The 22,316-nt window shown below is 40.1% G+C and overlaps 1 protein-coding gene across 1 annotated transcript in view; it reads left to right on the top strand.

Moving 5' to 3' along the window:
- ptpa (protein phosphatase 2 phosphatase activator) overlaps positions 1-22,316 on the top strand; it is a 35,430-nt gene that overhangs the window by 11,853 nt on the left and 1,261 nt on the right. The window contains exons 7-9 of the mRNA XM_049559934.1: positions 716-840; positions 3,612-3,712; positions 13,330-13,437. Coding sequence (XP_049415891.1) covers positions 716-840; positions 3,612-3,712; positions 13,330-13,437 — 334 coding nt within the window. The remainder of the gene's footprint in view (positions 1-715; positions 841-3,611; positions 3,713-13,329; positions 13,438-22,316) is intronic.

The following is a 22,316-nucleotide window of genomic DNA, read 5'->3' as shown; positions in this document are numbered from 1 at the left end:
ACTCTGAGGACCTCAGGGACCGGCCCCCTGCTGGTGCCCAGAGTCAGGACTAAACATGGGGAATCAGGATTCCAGTTTTATGCAGCTAAAATCTGGAACAGTCTTTCTGAAGATGTGAGACAGGCCTCTACTCTGACAATGTTCAAATCTAGGCTCAAAACAGCTCTATTTCACTGTGCATATGACTGAAAGGATCTTATCTGCACTCTTCTCTTTTAAAGTTCATTTTATAATGATTATTTATGTTTTTATTTTGTATTGTGATTTTAATGCATTTTCTTGTTCTGTGCTCTACAAATAAACTTGCCTTGCCTTGCCTTGCCTAATATCAATTAGAAGATCTTACTTTGTAATTATTAGGTTAGAATGTCATAATTATGAAATTCTATCTTGTAATTATTAGATAAGGTGTCAGTTTTTTTTTTTATTCAGTGAATGCATTGCATTTCTGTAATTTGATCTATAAACACTATCAATTGAATTTCTAGATTATATACATTATATGTATCATTATCGCAAAATACAAATGTAGAATTTCTCCACACCTCCTATTTCTGGAGAGTAGCTAGAACAATATTAGCTCATCAGCTAATTGATCACTCTCTGTTCTGACCATCCTACAACATCCTGCTGTGTGTGTGTGTGTGTGTGTGTGTGTGTGTGTGTGTGTGTGTGTGTGTGTGTGTGCGTGCGCGTGCGCTGTTTGTTCTTGCAGGTATTTGGCAGTGATGCGGAAGCTGCAGAGGACCTATAGAATGGAGCCAGCTGGGAGCCAAGGTGTGTGGGGCCTGGATGACTTTCAGTTTCTGCCCTTCATCTGGGGAAGCTCCCAGTTTGTAGGTAAGAGTGTCACTTCAGCAGTTCAGTAAAAGGAAAAACAAGCCTGTCTGCGTCTGAGGAATATGCAGATGAGATAATTGAGGTTGGGATATGTAGTGATTTGTTACATTTTTATCAGTTTGGATTTGAGTGGGTATGTTTACTAAAGAGATGCTCTGTGCTTGGTCTCATGGTGGCGCTTCACATTGCCACTTTTAATAATCCTCACAGTCTCAGAACATACGATGAGACATACTGGTTTTGAAAAGCCTGTGGGAAGAATGAACATGTAGGAGTGTAAGTGTGCATTCTAGATCCAAAGCTCTGTCAGCTTTTCTCTCTTTAGAAGATGCCATGCGAAATGACTTTTCTCTGACTCACTCATTTGTCCGACTGTTACCTCTCATTTCGTATCTCACTCACTCGAGTCGCAGTGATGCAAAGATTTGATTGATTTAGAAACATCACGTGAACTAATTCAATGCATACAATCGGTCTTTTAGTTTTTCTGGTTGCTAAACCAGCACTAGAAGTGCTGCTGCGGTTACGAAAGAAACACTCCATTGACATTTAATAACTCTTTATAACTTTTTAGTCATGCGTACAGATCTGGATAGGACGGTGATAGGGTGTGGACCCAGGGGATGGAGAGAGATGGCAGGTTAACAAGGGGGACACATTTTGGTCATTTTGCTAACAAGGGGGATGGCATCCCACGTTGTATTGCCTACTGAATATAACATGTTTTTGGAAACTATATAAGATTATTTCAAATGTATGGATATGTGAAAGGAGGTGCATTTGTATACTGTATATGCATGGTAATATGTAGTCGGGACTGTATTACTACACAGAAGTAACTAGGACAAATTGATTGTTGATATATCGATTTTATATCTTGATTTGCAAGAGCTGCTGTTTGATTTGAACCAGTTAAGTGTCTTTAGTTACTGTAGTTTAATGTTAAATCTGTTAGTTGGCAAAACAAGACAGAAATCTTGGCTGTTGCCTGGTTAATATGAGCTCTGCATGCCAGCGTCTGCATACTCCTGAGCAAAGAAGTGAAGTGTCTTTTTCTACATAAATGATCTGGTAGGGCTGTTACTGAACAAATTTTAATTTGTTGCTATAAAGCTGCCCTGTATGCTCCAGTTCTGGAAAGCCCATTTCCCACTGTGCAAAAAAAACGCCTTTTATATATAATGAAATGGTTACAATCTGCATTCATACTCTGGTTAAATGACTGCTGTAGTCAAGGGTATTTATCAGCTCCATCTCTGATTGGCAGTGATGGAAACGCAACATCCTGGTGTGTGGCTAATTTTATCTCCTTTACTGGTGAGATGCAATGACGCACCACCACTACAACATATCGTCCATCTACACCCAAGCAACAGTTTGAAAGAGAGACTGAATAAGAAAGACATACATTAAAAGAAGTAACCACTGTAACACGGGTCTTGATTTTGACTGTTTACTATCCTGCTTTCTGGCCCGTTTGTGACATTGAACTTGACACACCACTAAAAAAATAAACAGAAAAGCATGCTTGCCTGGTCTGCTGGTGGTGAAAAAAGGAGTCTAAAGCCTATTTTTAGCAGGTGTTTACAAAACCTAAATGTGCTAATTTGGGTGGAAAAGGGGTTTGTATCCTGAAAAACTTCCTTTTTTTTGTTATCAACTATTCAAAATTGTTTTTAACATGGGTTTTAACATGGTTTAAATTACAATCACAATAACTAGTCGGAAGAAAATGTAGTCACATATTTACCTCAAATTGAGTCCTTCCCTGGTTTTTAATCTGGATTGCAGGAAAGCTAAGGTCACTTTCACACCTGTAGTCCAATTCATTTGGTCCAGGCCAAGGTTAGAATCAAACAAACAAAAAAATGCATTCACCATTATATTATGGTTCCATCATTTCACTCACTTTTTATTAGGAAACACAAAGCAAGACCCAAACTCAATGAACCTCTGGTTACTCACTTTATGATTGATAATGGAAAATTATCGCTCTCATATGTTACCATGGTTACCAAATGATCGTGCATAAATATTGGTTATACATTACTTCCAGTTCACACATCAGGAGATTGCCTCCTTATTTTTTCATGATCAGTAGATAGATTTAATATTGGTTTGGCTTCTGAATTTACGCTAAAATTACATCTATCATCATCGAGTTTGACTGACAGCTTTCACACCAGCCTAAATGACTGAGTTTATTTGAACTCCACCAAATTAGTTCGGTGTGAAACATCTTTAGAAGTCCCCGTCTGAGGATCTCAGACTATGTGGAATTAAGTGAAGCTCTGCAGTCTAGGTAGACATAATTAGGCCATGAAATGCTGTAAAACAATAATGATTGACATTAGAATTTGAAATAGAATCTAAAACAAGCAGGGTGATATTTTAGAGAAGCTAAAACAAGGTTAACATGATTCCTCAAATCTCATACAATCTGACTTTTTCCCTGCAGACTTTTTGACTTGTCATAGTCAAAATGTGTCCCAGTAAGCTGTCATTTACACCCCTGCTCTTTCTACTGTCACATGTCAAAAAGATAAGTTAATGACAACACAAAACCACTCCACTGTGCTAATTAAAAGTCATTGCTGTAGTTCTGGTTCTCCTGTGTAATGGTAAAAGGTGCAGATTTGGGTCCACTTGACAGAACATCTCAACAGTGCTGAGAGGTGACATTTCAAGGGGAAGCAGTCATCAGTTAATGGGAAGGTAAATGGTGACACCTGGTGGTGAAGTTGTGCACTCACAGCTCACTCTCTCGTCAGATCACCCAACACTGGAGCCTCGGCACTTTCTTGATGAGAGGGTGGTGAGTGAGCATCACCAAGACTACATGTTTCTGGAGTGCATCAAGTTCATCAATGAGGTGGGTAAATTAAACACAATCATCACATTTGATCTTTCTCTCAGCTGCTTGCCATCTGCCTGCTGCTGTTTGATAGTGATAAAGAATTTCAGAATAAAGGCATAACCTTAAGATGATGATATGGATCAGTATTTTCACTTTGCATCAATGATATTGGATCATTGATCAGTCAATCACTCTATCGATTCAGATTGATGGATCGTTATACCCCTAGAACATATTGGATCACTTAGCAGCAAAGAGCCAAATATTTTTCTCAAGAGTTGGTGGAGAGTGGAAAGGAGAGTGAGTATTGGACTTCCTTTAGGTGGACACAAACACAACTCCAAATAAATGCCTATGTTGCTCTGTGTCTATTGGATGTGTAACTGATTGCTAACAAGTGAGCCATAACAATCTTGTAATGGGATGATATTGTCATGTTTACAGCTTGTTGCACTGCCCCCAAGAGGCCAAATAAATAACTATCGCAGATTTAAGAAAATTTCAGACACCTTCTTTTTTTCCACATTGGTTTTCCCAGATTTATTTTATGTCTTTAACCTTTTAAAGTTTCAGTTTGCCCACATTACCAAACAAATGTCTCCTTGCTTAGCCTGTAGCAACATATAGCCATGCAGACACTTTTGGTTGTATTTAAGCAGATTTTCACAATTCTGTCTCCAATTCTGTCCCCTACAATGGGCGTGAGTGGAATTTGGCTTGAAGTGCTCACAACATTGGAAATGGCTTTGAAAATTAAACATTGACAGCTCTTTCCAGAAACAGCATACCTGGTGATCTGGGTAATGCACACAGCATTGGGACAATATTTTGTGTTGTAGAAAGTACATGCCTAAAAAACCAATGCTTTGTATTCCTATATCAAAGGCAATCATGTTTTCTTCCTGTGAAACAAAATTTGATGTGTGCTTACAAAAGCCAGTACCAGTTTTAGCCAATAATATGACATCCACCCATCAATCTGCAACTTATAGCAATAACTTTGCAGAAACCTAGAGGTTAGTTTTGTTGGCAGCCTTGACATCAGCTCCCAAATTTTCCCAAACTTTCCCTGTTGTTTTTACCACAAGTTTTATTATTTTCTTTCCTCGAGCCAGAGGATGATTGGAAACAATCTGTCAGTTCTGTCTGGACATGGACAGGTATCCAGATACTGCCCCCTGATGGACATTACTCTCACTGTGTGGTTGAAGAATATCTGTAGATGAATTATATATTCAAATTTTTATCTTGCTGTATCCTATCACTTTGTACTTTTTAGATTACTTACCCCTGGGATTTGTTTTATCAGATTACATATTGATATATTTTCAATATGTATATACAGTACTACATGTACTTTAAGAAGACAATGTACTGATTTAATACTGATTTAGCCATTGGAGATGAATTAGTCCACGTCAGCTTTGTCCAGGAAAAGGAAGACAGGAAAGAGGCAGATGGATTGTGTTGGACGGGGGCCAGAGCAGGAACCATGCGCTTTGTTTTTGGTTTCGGAGGAAAAGGAGGGGAGGGAAGTAGAGGAGGGCGTTGTTGCAGCAGCTACATCCTTTTCCTCCTTCCCACTCAGAAGCACCACCTCCTTCCCTCCTTCCCTCTTTTTCCTCCTGCTCCTCCTCCTCCTCCTGCTGTTTGACCTCTCCCTCCTCCTCACGGTCATGAAAGGATGCTACTGTTATGTGAAGAAGGAAGAAGGGCCTCCGTGGTTCTCCTCATCCGTCACTCAGTTTTCATTTTTTTTTTTTTTTTATCACCCGCGACTTTTGGTGTGACAATGCTTTAGACCTAAAAGACAATTTACAAACAAAATGAACCAGCAGATTTTTTCAAATAATTGTTTCAGTCATTATGCTGCCAAATATACCCAGCGCCTGGTTCCAGCGTCCCAAATGTGAGGATTTGTTGCTCTTTATATCATTCTGAACTGAATATCTTTGACTTTTTGACTGTTGGTCAGACAAAACGACATTTGAAGACTGAGTACTTATCATAAAATTACAGTTTTAAGTGATGGGAGTACTCCCAGCATGCACTTGGGCAATAGACTCATGTATATCAGTCTTATATTATGGGTGCGTCTGCTCTGTTACTGGTGCTATTGTTTTCTCCATTGTGCTCAACAATCTTTCCAGTCTCACAATTAATATTAGACTGTGATTGATGAACTGTTAACTGATTTGAAGCTCTGTAAACTTACTCCAATTTTAAAATTGTTTCAATCTAAGTATATACAGTGTGTAAGTACAAGTACATTAGATACCTTTCAGTGCTGAAATGACAAATTTCCATCATAACGTCAGATTGGGTTCTACTATAGAGTTTCCATGGACACAGGGCATCCCACTTTAGCCACGCTGCGGCCAGCAACTGAAGTCGTCAAATATTGCTGCTATGTCAGTGGACATACACCTACAATATCAACACACAAAGGCAACTTCTGCTGCGTTGTGAAACGCACTGGCCAGCAGCAGTTTGTAATGCTGCTGGCAACTATGCAGCATTAAGGGCAAGAAAGTCCCTCTAGGGTAGGCGGGAGGGGAGGTGGACGGGTTTTTAGCAACAACATAGCGTGCTAGTATGAGTAACATGGCACGGTAGGGACATATGTCACATGACAGATGTCACATGATGTTACATTATGTTAGTAACAACTGTCCTTATTTTAAGCCAAGCCATGATTTTTTTTTTCTAAACATGCTTTTGTTGCCTAACTTTGGGAAAAATATGTGAAAGGAGGTGTCTTAGGTATGTTGTAAGTTTATTTTGAAAATGACTCTGCATCTAAGGAGCAGAAATGGTACCTTTCACTGTGAAAACCGAGGCTTATTATGAAAAGACACAATGCATGTAACAAGCATAAATTGTCATGCTGTCCAAGAACATCCAAACCTGATGCAGGACGGCACGAAGCACAACATATTTTGCTGTTTACCACTCACAAAGCGGAGGTGTTTGACGAGTCAGGATGAGATAAGTAAACATCTTCACCATTGCTAAAGGTTGCATGGCAAACTTGTTAGCTCAATAGCTTCGCCCCTTAAGGCTACACACAAACCACAGAATTTATTCAGTGCTGTATTTGCCTTATACATCTTGTAGAGCCTTAACAACTGTACACCGCCCCTAAAACCACAAGTTTATTTCTATAGACAAGGGCTTTACAGTCCCATTTAAGTCTGGTCAACAACTGTTTTATTCACAAACCTGCCATTTTAGCTGCAAGCAAAAGCCCAGCTGAAAAACAGTCCATGAGATTGAAAGTAGGGATGCACCAATTGTGATGTTCTGGACCGATACTAATACCAATGTTTAATATGACAGTTTGGCCAACAGGCGATAACTGACAGCCGATACTGATGTTTTTGTTGTTCTTGTTGTTGTTAATTTTGTTTTTGTTGTTATTTATTACACCTTTTGTGCCAGGGAGACAAAGAAATCTACACTATAAAAAATAACTGTTTTAAAAGCCATAATTACACTACCTTTAAATGAGCACAAATTAAATCATTCACATTTATGAAACAACCTTTAATATAACCTTAAAAAAATAACTGCTTTAAAAGTCTTTTTACTGTTTATAAAATATCATAATTCCATTTCTGTCTATTTTATATTGCTGTGAAGACCTCAACAAATTTCTCCTTTATACAGCTGTGTTTATTCAAGTTTCTCGCCAAAAACTACACTTTACAAAATGACATTTGAACACACCAAGAGGACATTATAATTTACTTTACGACAAACACTCATTTTAACTGACTAGAGCTTGAACACATCGTAATGTACCTCAGTGCAACCTCCGTCAGCAGTTAGTTCCGGCCACTGGCTGCCTACAGCTAATGTTAACTAGCTCTCCGCCTGCAGATGTCAACATAGATTTGTTGTTCACATTGAAGGATTTTCAGGGAGACAATAGGGTGTGTCTTCTAACGTTTTGGTAGGGAATTTATTGCATCCTTTTGTCCTGACAATGTCCTAGGAAGATCTCTGTTCATCCCAAACGTTTCTTAGTGTCCCCAGGATGACAGGATGGAGTTAGTCTTGAGCCCTGCTCTTTAGCCTGAGGAAAAATGATGAACAGAAAAACATCAGCCAGCCACTGCCACTGCCAGCACAACCGATACCGATGTGTGGCTGATAAATCAGTGCATCCCTAATTAAAAGTGGTCTAAACAAACTATAATTCATACCGTATATTTATGGTATGTGCAAGAGGAATACCAGTTTGTGATTGTTTTGTAGGTGGGGACACCTTAAATGTGGTCCCAGTGACCATTATCCATAACATTCATTCTAAGTCAGAGTGCAACTGTGGTGGACCATAGCAGAGATACCCAGGCTTAATAGTATGTCCTTGGAAGTCGTAATTTCCAAATTCCTTGTCAGATATTTTACCTTAAACTCCTCTGAAGTCACATTTCCAACATATATAGTCAAAGAAAGCTAACCAACCCCAACCTCAAAATCCAAGATGGCTACTAAACACATGCATGAAATATCTCAGGCCAATAGATGATCAAATGATAATGGGAAATTTCTATTATAATATATTATTCCAATAATACAATTATAGCTGATAAGTAGAGCTGATAATTCAAAGCCAAACTGCTTTCATGTTTGCAAAGTGGTGTAGCATCTACACCGCCCATAAATGCACAGAAGAAGAGGAGCAAGCGCAGCATGCTTACTAGAGAGCCAAACGTGTTGTCGCCAGTGTGGACATTTTTCACAGTGTTAGATGAAAACATCACAATGAAGGGGTTTGATCCCTTTCTGTCACTGCTATTACACTGGTTAGATGCAGTGCTGAAGGACCGTCCCCGGAGCTGCTGCTTCTCAGGCGAATGGTCAGTTAAATGTCTGCCCGGATAGCTCGAGCTAACACAGCGGCAGCAGCTAATATCCGACACAGAGCTGTTAACAAAAACCCACACTGACACGGCACTGCACTTACTTCAGTTACTTGTGTTTAATATGTCTGATTTGACAGAGTATGTCAAAGCATTTAATTTGAAATTTTAGGTAAAACGCTCTATAAAGGCTATGAATGTATGAAATTTCAGAAAAGTTTTTTGTTTTTGTTGTGTTAACAATAATGATGTTGGTTAGATGTGGTCAGGTCAGAGTTATGCAATAGCCTTCCTTAGCCTCAGGTGTGCATAAACTACAGGTTATGAACTTCTTTTTTAAACACAAAAATATGAAATAATTGTTTATCTTATCGGTATCAGCCATGAGAAGTAGGTAATTATTGATTATTGGTATCAACTGAAAAGAATCCATATCCTGTATCCATACTGTTTATTAACAAGTCAGTCTTATTTGTGTCTCATTACAACAGTGATACACACAGTACCGTCCAACTTCTATCTGCAGACATGTTGCTGTAGTGTTTGAATGTGCCAAATACAACGTAATGCTTTGTTACCACGTGGTGCTGCTAACACTGGTTATGTTAGCTAGCACTGGTAGTGCTAACAACATCTTGGTTTTCCAACTTGTTGAACTGGAAGGGGTCGATTCGGGTGTGGCGTCATTCCAAGCTCTGACTTCCGAGGTAAATGGAATGAAACAATAATGACGCTTAACTCAGACTGTTAAAATCAACTTTCTGAGGTTTAAACAGATTACAAAAACATGTTGAATATGTCTTTTTGTTTGACGAGTGAAGCAGAATAAACCTGATAACACACTCTGAGGCCTTCTTTCCTTTCTTGGATCCATTACTGGCCTTATTAAGTTCTGACTTCAGGTTTGTTTTTCCTCTTTTGTTTACTGTCGCTTAGACAGGCCTCTAAGCATGCAATGCTCCATATGTACACCCAAGTATTTCCCTCCTATTCACACACATGTGGATACTTCAAACTTATGTTCTTTTTTGATTCACACACAAGGCTCCAGTGTGCGTATGTGAGTATGTGTGTGCTGTTCTAAACATGAGTCACTTCCTTCCCCACATGCTGCTGTGAATCACTCCTTCCTCCAGGGAATACGGGCTGTCTCCACCCCCCTTTCCTCCCTCTTCCATGCCCTTCCCCCATGTGTTCTCATGCGAGGCCCTGGAAAGTGTCTAGAGCAGTGTGAGAGGGGGTGAGTGGGGGGATGGAAAAAGGAGGGGGTTGTTAGATTGATGCCCCAGGGTCTGGGTTTGGATTCCCCTGCCTCTTGGGAAAATGGTGGGAAAACAGTCTATAGTCCTCACTTCATTCATACATTTATGAATTTCTACATTAATTTGTCAGTCACACTTGTTACAGTGATTGTGTACCTATTGTTCCTCTGTATATTCTTACTATTTGCTGTCTTTCTGTTCTCTGTTTTCATTCCAGAATTTATTAATGTTATTTAAACACTTGCTGCAACAGCAGGTCTTTTGTTCCGCATGTTCTTTTTACTACATTGATTACATTGCTAAAAGCAGAGTAATCATTGTATTAAGAAAGCAATGCAATCAGTAGCTTTTGTTTAATATGTTTCTATTATAAGGGTAAGGGGAGGTATTGATTTTTAGTCACGCTCATTCTTCTTGCTCTGCATTTTTCTTTCAACTTCATTTTAAACAGATAGTTTTCAGGAAAATAAGCCTAAAAAAAGCCAGACAGTTGGAGAAAGCAGAAACGATAACTGAAAGTTCAGTGTGCTTATGAAATAATTTCCACAGTTCAAAGTTGCGTTTGCAAACATCAAATGTGGGGGCACAATTCTGCTGCCTCCTTGTGATCAAATTAAAAATGTAATAAAGGCAGCTTTAAACCTGTAATAACTTTTTTTGGCCTCTTAGGTACAAGGTAATATGACTGCAATATATTGTCAACCTATAAATTGATGGGACAAACTTAGTAGGAAACAGTTGCTAATTTACATGCAAAGCAACATTATGGAGTCATTTTTTTACTGTCCACCTCATAAATGTCTGTCTGTTTTTCATTCTCCTATAGTGCTGTTTTTGTCACCACCACCCTCTGAGAAGCCTTTAGTTGTTAAATAGGGCCACTATGAAGTCCCTTCTCTATGCCGCCTTTGCATTTTTACATAGCACCAAATGATGACTGCATCATGCTGCTCCAGTGTGGTATTAGACAGCATTCTTGCATCGCAGAAGCAAAAGAGGCATGACAAGCGTGACATGCAACACAACAGCATTGGCCTCTAGTGTGACGTATAACATACACATAGGCAGCGCTTCTTTAAACAATAACAATGGCATTAACATGGCGACAGCAATTTGCAAACCATTTCAGCAGCTGTTCCTCCTCTTTGAGTTAGCTGCTAGCTGCTAACAGCTACTTTTGAAATCTTCCACACACGGCTGTCCTGTTAATACAGATCTGATTCTTCCGCTGTTTCTACCTGCTTAAAGGTGCTCCATTACAGGATTGTACCTTTTGTACTAGGGCTGCCCTTTTTAATAGGCAACCAACGTTAGGCAACCAGAAAGGTCATTAGTTGGCAAGATTTCATTTGTCGCTTCACCACAAAAAAAAAACCAAAACAAATGTGAAACTCTATTAAAAGCGGCGCTTTGTAAAACTAAATTAAAACCTCTATGACTGGACCATGTGGGAATTTAATTTTAAAGGACAGCCACAGGAAGAGGCCACACACACTCAGCAGTCAGACAGGAGTCAGGTTACAAACAAGCTTTACATCTGTCCCATGGACGATAGTCCTACACACTTACAAACAGCGCCTGGAAGAAGATCAGCTCTGCACTCAGGCTTTCAGATAAATAGGCTAAACGATGCCTGTTAAGGTGACATAGCAACATCAGACGCAACCTGCCGCCGCACTCTTGAAAGCTGTAACAAAGAGGGCAAAAGTGTGGTGCCCAGTGCCCGACCTCACGTTTTCCTGGTAGTTAAAGACGCGTCAGGTGTATGGCCTCTATTTTAGAGGCCATACACGCATCATAGATGCATCATTTGAAACATGTAAGTTGCTTCGTACCCATTAGCCACTTTTCACAATCATTACTGCTTTGCTTACAGCGTAATTAACAAGTGACTAGCTCAGTGTGTGACATGCACTTAATAGATAGAATAGAATAGATAAAATATAGGCCTATATTGATTCATTGGTATGATTTTTTGTTTTTGGTTTTTTTTTTTAATGTAGCACAGAGTTAACAATGTTACTTATACTATTCTTTATCAGACCTTGTTGCCCCGCCGAAAATATATAATTTTAATTATATAATTGATAATATAAATATGCGGGCGACTAGTCGACTAATGGCCCTAAATGACGACTATTGGTTGACTAGGAAAATTTCTTAGTTGGGGGCAGCCGTATTTTATACAGAATAACGAGGCGGACTAATGGTCTGAAATTCACGCCTTGAAGAGACAGTGTGGTCAGGTAGTTTTCAGAGCTTTTCTGCCTCCTGCTGATAAGAATGAGAGCTGTGAGAGTGAGTCAGAACACAATCATCAGTCAGAAAACCAGAAGCTGATCAATACTGTAAAGCTCTGTAGAGCTAAGGGGAGCTGCAGAGTTGGTGACATTTCTCTGACAGTATCAGTGACCACATTCACGTAGAAGAGGCGATGTCATCCATTAATAATAATAATAATAATAATAATAATAAAAAAAAAAAAAAAGATTATGAGCAGATATAAGGTCTGGTCTGGGACCGCCACAACTCTAAACAAATATTTAATCATTAGTACAGAATTTCAAATTTGTTCTTGCCACATTGTGGACTGTGGAAAAAGTCAAACAGCAGGGTTAACTTTGGGTTCCTTGCTGCAATAAGCTCAAGATCTTCCTTTTCCTTTTACACAGTAGGTTCTGTTCCTTCACAGGTATACATCCTTCATTATCACTGGTGCTGCATTTCTCACATTGCCTGCTGAATAAGTTGTTACTTTTAAAAATTAGAAAAACTGGCCCTTTAAAGATGGATATAAAAAGTATGTCATTTGTTGGTTGATTGAGAAAAGCAGCTTCACTCTGCTTGAATTGAGTTATTGATGCATTCCACTGGTGACCCATTTTTACTGTGTGAAAAAGAATGAAGTGGTCCATAGAAACCTCTCAAACCACTATTGCAGCATAAGCCACTTCTCCACTGTCCATCAGTAAGATCACTATGTTCCAAAAACATTTTGCCAAAATATGTCTTTCTGCTATGGCAGTGAGTCGGCGTTAGAATCCATTATAAGTGACTCAAGTCAGGCTGACCAAAGATTCATCACTGAAGACACGCAGAACTTTTGAAAGCCATTTTTTTCAGCCTACAGACGGAGTGTTTAATACTCCCTGATGAACTGATTTTGGATGTTTCACTTTAATGGCCGTTTCAAGAATCGGTGTGGCACCACTGGCAGGAAGGCTTAAAGGCTATCCTGTTTAAATCCTATAAATCTTGTGGTGCAATAAAATTAATTAAACAGATGAACTACAATGTATATAATATTGATATTAATAAAAGGATTAAGCTCTGCATATAAGCAATTATGAACATGCTGTCATCCTCCATTATCAACAAAAGTTTAGAATCCAGTACCAGTGAGTTTTCCTTTGTCTTGTATTTTGGGTGAAGTGTGGATAAGTTTCACCAGAGCTGTCTTGCTCTTTCATCTCATCTCTGTCCCTCTTTCTCTGCTCTGTAGATGAAGACAGGTCCGTTTGCAGAACACTCCAACCAGCTGTGGAACATCAGTGCTGTTCCTTCCTGGTCCAAAGTCAACCAGGGCCTGATCAGAATGTACAAGGCCGAGGTACGCTTGTTTCATTTTCTGTCATCATCAATTATTAGTCCAGTTCTTTAGTGATTTATTAGTCTGATAAATAGTTTGGTGAAGAAAGAGTCCGTTTTAGGGCGTCAATTTAGTTTCATTCCTTGTTCTGTTGACTGACCCAAAACTAAAACACTAAGTGAAAAGAACATGATCGCAACTTAAATAGGAAATCCCAAAATCTGAACTTCATGAGTACAAAATCTATATAAGATATATTTGTCAAGGTTTTTGCTTTCCTTTGCTGAGACAGTACCTTGCTGCAGTTAGTTCAAGGGTATGTATTTGTACCATGCACTTCTGTCTTAACTGGCTGCAGACCATACAAGGGAGGGTTATATAAAAATGGGTGCTGTGACACAGATATGTTTATTCAGTTGTTTGCTGCATGTTAGTCCAGTTGTTTATCCAGTTCACTCAAAGGTCAGCACTGTGGAGATAGTTTGCAATCACTCAGTGGTGTGAATTTTCACACCGTTTACCAAATTCGAACTTTGTGTGAATGTAACTTAACCTGCGCAAGCCAATCCACTGATTGGGACAATAAACTAATTTCAGTCAGAAAACTCACTGTTAAAAATTCTGAGGTGACCGTGCCTGGCCTGTATAGGAAGCTTTTTACATGACATTTTCTAGCACGTTTAAAAACAAAAAAGACAAAAGCCCATTTTACACTGCCTCTTCAAGGTGGTAAGATTGTGCCCTTATTCCACCTTGCTGTTCTGTATGAAAGGTATGATCACAGAATGGGGAGGGCAGAGTTGTCTTGCCTTTAAGTCCAAAGTGGAGGTGGTAACAGCACTGAACTGTTGTCTGTGTAAAAGGGACAGCTGGCAGGATGGGACCATAGATGGGACGGTGTGACGTTTTCTCGACTTATGTGTTCAACCCGCCCCGGGCAATTTAAAAGCAGCTAGAAGCAGTTAGCAGCTAACTCAAAGAAGAAGAACAGCAGCTGAAAATGCCAGCAAATTGGGAAAACAATGAGGTCCAGGAGCTCCTTCCCCTCCGAGCAGAGAGTCATCTGTGTTAAAAGGATCTAAAAGTCTACAGCCATGCTATGGGTTCTGTGAGGTCTTACCTAAGCCCCTTTCCCACTGCACAAAAAACCCCACTAACACCCGCTAACATCTGGCTTTTTAATGCAGTGGAAAAGGTTTCAACCGCCACTCACCCGGGTCAAAAGACTCTGTAGTAGGCATGGATATTTATTGCCTTCGGCTCTGACCAGCATTGATGGAAACACAGCACCTGGGTGAATGTGCTAATTTTAGCTCCTTTACTGGTGAGATTCAGTGATGAGCCAACAAAAAAATACCATCCATCTCTGCCCAAGCAGTGCTCAAATATCCACCCAAATTAGTCTGCACCAAGATTAACAGAGAGAATGGATAAGTAAGAGATACATAAAAAGAAGTAACCAGCGTATAGGTTTCATAGGCCTTCATGCTCCTCTCTGCTGTTTACCTGTTCTCCGGCCTGTCCGTGACATTAAACATCGCACACTACAAAAAAATCAAAACAAAACAAAAAAAACCACACATACACAGACAGGCATACTTGTCTGCTGCAGAGCTGTGTACTCTTGTGTGTCTATCGCCTACTTCTAGCAGGTTATCCCACATTCACATGCTAATTTTGATGGAAAAGGGGCATTAGTGGTGCTTTAAGCTGAATACTAATGTCAGCATGCTAACATGCTCATAATTAAAACACTAGCATGCTGATGGTTAGAAGATATATAATGTTTACCATGTTCGACACCTTAGTTTAGTGTGTTAGCATGCTGACATTTCCTAATTAGCACTAAACAGCTGGTAATAATATCAGTAATAAACCAAAAGATTGACCTGATGGTGCTGTTAGATTGAAAGTCGGAGGATCAACAAAGTCATTAGGAGCATACTCTGGAACCATGTATGCACAAAAGTTTTCATAAAAGCCGTGCTTGTGTTGCGGTTATAGGAAAGGCCATGTCTATCTGTCAGTTCACAACTTTGACTAAAATATCTCAACAATTTATTCAGGAGTCGTACTTACTTTGGTGATCCCCTGTTTTTTCCTCAGGCTCCACCACAAGGTCAGCATGTTGGGTATGATTTAAGTTGCTACTTTTGGATGGATTGCCATGAAATTAGGTGCAGGCATTCATTGTCCTCAGAAGATGAAAATGAATAATGCTGATAACATTTTGTTTAGCACATTCACAAGATCAAACCATAGACTCTATAAAAATAATGGGCGTAGCTAACGTGACATCACCCGTTGGTTTGTGGACTCCTGTTTTGAAGCTTCAATTTTTTGGCCATCGCCATCTGTTTTTTGGGGGTTTTTTTCAGCCAGAAGTGGACAAAAAGGTGGAGGTGTGGAGGAGCAGGAGGTGGATCTGATTCATAGACTTTAGTGACACCTTGCAGACAGGGTTAGGGTTGGGATAGGTAGTTAAGGAAGTGGCCACATCCTTAATTATGCATAATTTAGGCCTTAATTAAACTTAACATGGTGAGTTATATAAAATTTAATTCCCTGACAGTTGTCATGAAATTAGATATAGTGACCAGAACTGTTTTTTGTACGACACTGTGAACATGTTTAATTCTGCTGTAAAGTTGGGCATTTTAACATGGAGGTTTATGGGGATTGACGTGCTCTTGGTGCCAGCCTCAAGTGACCATTAGAGGAACCACAGTTTTTGGCTCTTAAGCATTGGCTTCATTTTTCAGGCCCTGAAGTTGCTGCTTGAATAAAGCATTTAATTTGTCCAACAGTGCTTGAAGATCCACTCGTTACTAAAAGTGAATGCCATATAAAAACTAAAGTAATGGTCAAAGTTGCCGTACTGAATATTTAAGGTGTGTTGACTGAGTCACGTCGTCAGCTCATGCATTGAGTAACATTACAAGTTAATGTTCCACCTTAAAAATCTCGGCAGTCGGCTCATCGAATGAAGTTATTTTTTCTCCAACTCCGGCTGCTGCAAGAGGCAGCAAAACATCCTTATATTTTATAGTTACAGTCTACTAATTAAACTCGACTCAGCCCTGAGTGGGGTGACCATCCGCTACTGACCAATCAACAGACTGCAGTGCTCACAGCTCCACCTTTTAGTACCAGATCTATGTGCTAGGTACCCCAACAGAAGGGGTACCAAAAATGGTAACGTTTCGGTTCGGTTCCATCCACAACTTTTCGCAGCGGAAATGGAGAAAAAGCGTACCAAACTGAACCCATACCTTACTACTCGGTGGAAACGGGGCTTATGATTGTTAGTACTCATTGCCTTTGTTGGTTGCACTGTTTAGGTTTAGGCAAGAGGAGTGGGATTGGTTAAGGTTAAGAGTAAGAATGCCAGGGTAAGCCAGTAGGAGGCAGAGTATGGCAGGGTAAAAGTGGATTTATTTTTGTGCGTCAGGTCTATGCAGAGCCTACACCGTAGCCTAGGCATGTGGCCAATGCCATTTTGACCATTTCTCCTTGTGCGGTGTCTATGTCACTCTGCAGTTACACATCCAAAACACTAGTTGGTGGTGAGGTTTCTGTAAAGTGTTGTAAAGGTTAGTTGATACACACCAAAACACACATTAAACATGGCTTTATTACGACAATTTCAAACACCAGTACACAAATTGGCTTCATTATAATTCGCAGGATTCACAGACAAAGCACTTTTCTTTGCTGGACACATTTTCCCCACAAATATAACATGCTAATGTTATTAGCACGAGCCTATGGCATTTTATATTGTATGAATTAGCTCAGCAGCAAGCATACATTTCCTCTATTCAGATGAAGCCAGGGACAACAGCAACATTTAACAAAAGTAACGTTACAAAATTCGGCTCCATTACAGCTCACAAGGCTCACTGACAAAACTGTCTGATGCTAAACATGTTCTCCATACAAATGCAACAGGCTAATGTTATTAGCTCAAGCCTTTGGCATTTTACATCTTATAAAATAGCTAAGCAACTAGCAGAGAGTTCCTCTACTCATATGAAGGCAGGATAAATCACACACAAGATTTAACATGCTATTTTGTGGGGGCTTTATTGCCTTCACGATTTATTGTTTCTTATCTGTGAAATAAAAGTAAATAAAAGCATTGTTACCACTGGGGGAAATGCTTTTCAGCTTACAAATATAGACACGAAGTCTGCGTTGCCACGATGTGTAGTAACATTTCTGGGGAGGTGCATGTCAGGCTAAGGCATAGGGTACATTATGCTATGGTGTTCATTCGATGCAGAAGCATAAATCCCACTTAAGGTGGGCCATTCCTTCAACATCCAAGGATTAACAAATTTGCGTACAGTACATGCCCATTGTCACTCTCTGCATGTTAGCATGCTGATGTTAGCATTTAGTTCAAAGCACTGCTGTTAAAAGGTAAATTTTCACAGGGCTGCTGGGGGTGGTTATAGATCTCATCTTTGTTTCACCGTCAAATTCACTAAGATTTGCAGCGTATTTGTCACACTGTAACCTTTCCCTCTAGATTGGACTTGAGACTCTCAGTTTTAACTTCATCATTTAGGATACAATGAGGCTTGGATACATAAAGTGATCTTTTCTTAAAGCACTGCTGTTACAGTGAAAGCTTTGAGGCTCTGCACATATATACACAAAAAACGTTTGAAACGTAGTAAAGCAATACATGGTTAAAAAAAAGTACAAATGGAAATGTTGCTGTGTAAACTGAATATTTTGTAATCCATCACTGTTTTCTGTCTTCTTGCTTACATGACATTAAAGAAATCAGATCAGTTTGAAAGCTGACTGTCACCAGGTTCGTTATGAGCAAAACGTCCTAACGACTGGTTCTTTGCGTAGTAGAGGAGAGAGGCAGGAAAGGGTTAAGAGAGAAATGGAGAGAATGGAATTGTGTGTGCGTGTGGGCGGTTGGGGGTGGGGTTGGGGGGATGTCTAAGCCCGTTCTCCCCGCCTGCATGCCCACATCCTGTGTTTTCCAGAGCAGCCTGTGAGTCTTCCCAAAGAGCTGAGGGGCCAAGCTGTCTGCCTCTCTCTCCCCCTCCCCCTCCTCCTCCTCCTCCTTTGCCGTTCCCTTCATTAAATCCTCCCCTCCCTCTGTCCCGACCTTCCTCCAAGCCTGGAGCAACCATCAGCAGACTTGCATTCCTCTCTCCCTTTTCCTGGCCCCACACAGGGTTTCGGCAGAGAGTTGTACTAGACCCAGAGAAAGCAGAATCCACCATTTTCTGTCTGAGTGGGGAGGCAAGTCTGAGGCCTTGTAGCCTGTTTGGAACATAAACTGAATGCGTGAAGTGACACGCTCAGGGAAACAATGGCGGTCGGACTTGGACTGTTAGTTTGACTTGAGTGGACAGAATTACACTGTTTATCTTGCCCATACATGGAAAGAACATCAGTCAATCAGCTCATCTATTCATATTAAAGGCCCCCGCTAGTGTTTTTGCACATTTTATCCTGTGTACTACCAGTCATGTATATTTTTTTATTCTTTCTCCAGGCAGCTATTGAGTTGAGTTCATTTCAATACACTATACAAAATCTACTTGTACAGACTTGCTCAAGTTGGATATTCATCACAGTGAACATCATGCCTGATTTATTGTTGTCAAAGACAAGCTAGCTGTTGGTTTCAGCAAGTTAATTTACATACTGGAGAGAAACGAATGAAATCCAGACTGTCTGGAAGGAAGGAAACCCATTCAGAAACACTTAGCAGATAAGGCTGGTGTTACTTTATGTTTTTATGATTGTTAAGTCTTTTGTAAAGACCCAAAAGGAACATGTCAGCCAGTGTAACAGTGTGGCTCATTGATGTGTTTTTAATAGACAACAATGGAGGTCTGTGGCACAGAGGAAGAAGATATATCTTCAAGTTTTGATATACACACACACACACACACACACACACACACACACACAATACTTGTTAGTGGATACAGTCAGTGTTGGTTTGGGTCAGCACATGGGATTTGTTGACAATAAGAAAAATCCAGAATATCATCAGAGTTATCCTTTAAATAATATGGTCTTCTGTAGAACAGGTTCAACAGTACTGAAACATAAGAACTGAAGTACGGAAGGCTGAAGCGTATAAAAACAATGGTAAAGCCATTTTCAACGTATTTTCAAATGTATCTTCGAGCATTTCTGCCTGACTCTTTCATTTCAAAGGGTCTATAAGTAACACTGAGAACATTAATACAGCAACAAACAATTTGCTATGTAAAGATATAGTGGAGTAATGGCAACCTGAGCAGAGAATTAAGTCACATTCTCTGTGTTGTATTCCGAGTTTCTCAGTTAGAATCCTAACACACAGAGCCAATTTGTAATTGCTGGTGGTATTGTTCACTTGCGCACGGTAAATGTGTTTGTTATGTAAGCATCAGTTGTTGAAGTGCTAACAAGCATCTTGAACCCGTCCTGTCGGTCTTCTGGTTTCCATTTTTAAATGACAAATACAGACTGCTGCCACCCGCTGGTATGGAGAGTAATTTCCTCTCATGCAGGCACCAAATGTATGTGCTACTTGGTTGTTGGCTGTAGTCTCTGTGATATGCTAAAGTGTAACTTTTTGGCCGAGTCACAAGAAACGTAAGGCGACACAACAGTCAGCCTTCATCGCCGCTAGTTCTTGGATGTTGGTTAGGTGCATCTGAGCCTTCAGCTGTTGTGGTAGATGGTCTAGCAGTGTTTGCACATTAGTCCTTGACTGAGTATCCCAATGGCTAGCTAGTCACCACCCTGCTCTCCCTTTGATTGGCTCGCACACATTGCCTTCATTAGTTGGATTGGTTAGGTTCAAGCAGGAGGAGTGAGATAGAGAGGGTTAGGGTAAGAATGTCAGGGTAAGGCAGTCAGGGGCAGAGTAGAGTGGGTCATGCCTTGGCTATCCTAGGAAACGCTAATATGCCTCCAGTAACTGCCAGCATTAACACCATTAGCTCTGTCAGCAGCACTGTTGCCATTGTATGATTGTACTGTTTGTATCATTAGCACTGTTAGCTGCTAACCGCTGGCTCAGCCACCTCCATGTTGTACAGCTGCTTCAAATACTTACACAGTGTTTTTTTTAATATTAGAGTTTTTTGTGTTTTTTGTGTGTTTTTTTAATTCTATATTTATGTTTCTTGTCTATATACCAAAACACCAAGGCAAATTCCTTGTATGTGAAAACCTACTTGGCAGTAAACCCATATTCTGATTCTAATAAGGAGCATGAACGGCTTTACAAATGTGGAGTTAACTAGGAGACATGTCATCAACGGGTTTGTCATAACTTTTTTTCAGCAATGTTGATTTAATCTGTGTTAATCCATTTCAATAAGATATAGTTGTGTCTTTTAACTGACAGTATAGTATGATAGCCCTTGAATGGGTTGTATGAAGAGTTTATATGATCAGTGACCCTTTGATGATTTTACTAATTCTCACTGATTAAATATGTGTTGAGACCAAAGTTCTCTGTGGCATTTGTTTCCACCCCAGTTCTGCCCACATGATCGTGACTGATAGTGTCACTGCACAGACACACTGAGCACAAGAGTTCATTTCCACTGTGTTCCCCCAGCATAGCCTCCCAACCCCCACTGCAGACACCCACCACCCCCACCACCGCCCTTCCAAAACTGGCTCCACTGAATGTCTGTGTCAAAGACCAGGACGCGTCCTGTCACTAAACCTCAATGGAAAGTCCCTGTACAGAATCATATGCTGCTTTAACTTCCACACCTGCTTATATCAACTCATGTTGGGGACAAACTTGAATGATGAATGGCAAGATATGTATATTTGGTTTTATATTGGGTCTACTTAATAAATTATGAGTGTAGGTGACCAATTTATCAGAAATAAATAATAAAAAAGTTCATGGTCATGGTTTGGTTTGTGCATTTGTGTGTCGGAGGTGTAAATGAAAAACTACTGGCCCAATCTTCATGAAACTTGGTGGAATGTGTAGCATGGGCCAAGGAAAAACCAGCAAAATTTCAGAGCAGACCTGAAAGATTTGGTCTTTGCTGAAGTCTGCGCTCTCTGATTGCACTTCTAGTTTTTTGTAGTTTTGGTCATCATTTCTTTCTGATGGGAATGGTGCACATAATAGCAAAAATAAAACCTAAATTGTTGCAGGGTCAAACCCATCCCCTATGACCTGACCTATAACATCAAGGGGCTACAGCATAGCTTTGGAGTCAATGCACGTAGCCTCTTTAGCTAACATTCGCCTTCTTCAGAATGTAAGCACATGCCAGGGCTATTGCAGCTACAGAGATGCCATAATTAGGTTTTCTTGTCAGCCCCTACAGAATTTAGCGGCGTTGCAATCGCAATAAATAAAGCAAATTCAGCCAATCCCAGTGAATTCCCCACAACCGGAGCTCTGCGCCTTGAACAGGGCTAACTGTTAGCATCACAAAGCTAACTTTATTCAACACTTATTAACAGGTGTAACAACAACGTTAAGCCGTTTTAGTGTGAGATTAATGGCTCTGTGTCACATATTAACCACTGCTGTGGGGCTACTGGCTAAAATGTGACAAGTAGCGATGAGATCACGTTGTGTTGTGTTAGCTCAAACTAACTGGGCAGAAAGGCGAAGGAGAGCCTCACACTGGGACGGTCCTTCAGCACTGCGTCATACAGCTTTAACAGTTGATTGGCTGTAACCAGCTATGGTGGGAAACACTGAATGTTCATAATATAAGCTCCAAATCTCAGACAGAATCACAGCTAATATTGAAAATTTTACCTGCCTTAGTTAGTGGTGGTAGTGGTTGAGATAGTTGACAGTGACATAGCGGCTAATATATCAGCCAGTACATCATCATAGCCAATTTATCAGTAAATGGACTGCACTCAAAGTGCTTTAA

Source organism: Epinephelus fuscoguttatus, linkage group LG18 (genome assembly GCF_011397635.1).
Source record: "Epinephelus fuscoguttatus linkage group LG18, E.fuscoguttatus.final_Chr_v1".
NCBI classification, from domain to species: Eukaryota; Metazoa; Chordata; class Actinopteri; order Perciformes; family Serranidae; genus Epinephelus; species Epinephelus fuscoguttatus.
Note: the sequence above shows the minus strand (reverse complement) of the source record. Positions and strands in the feature narration are given on the sequence as shown.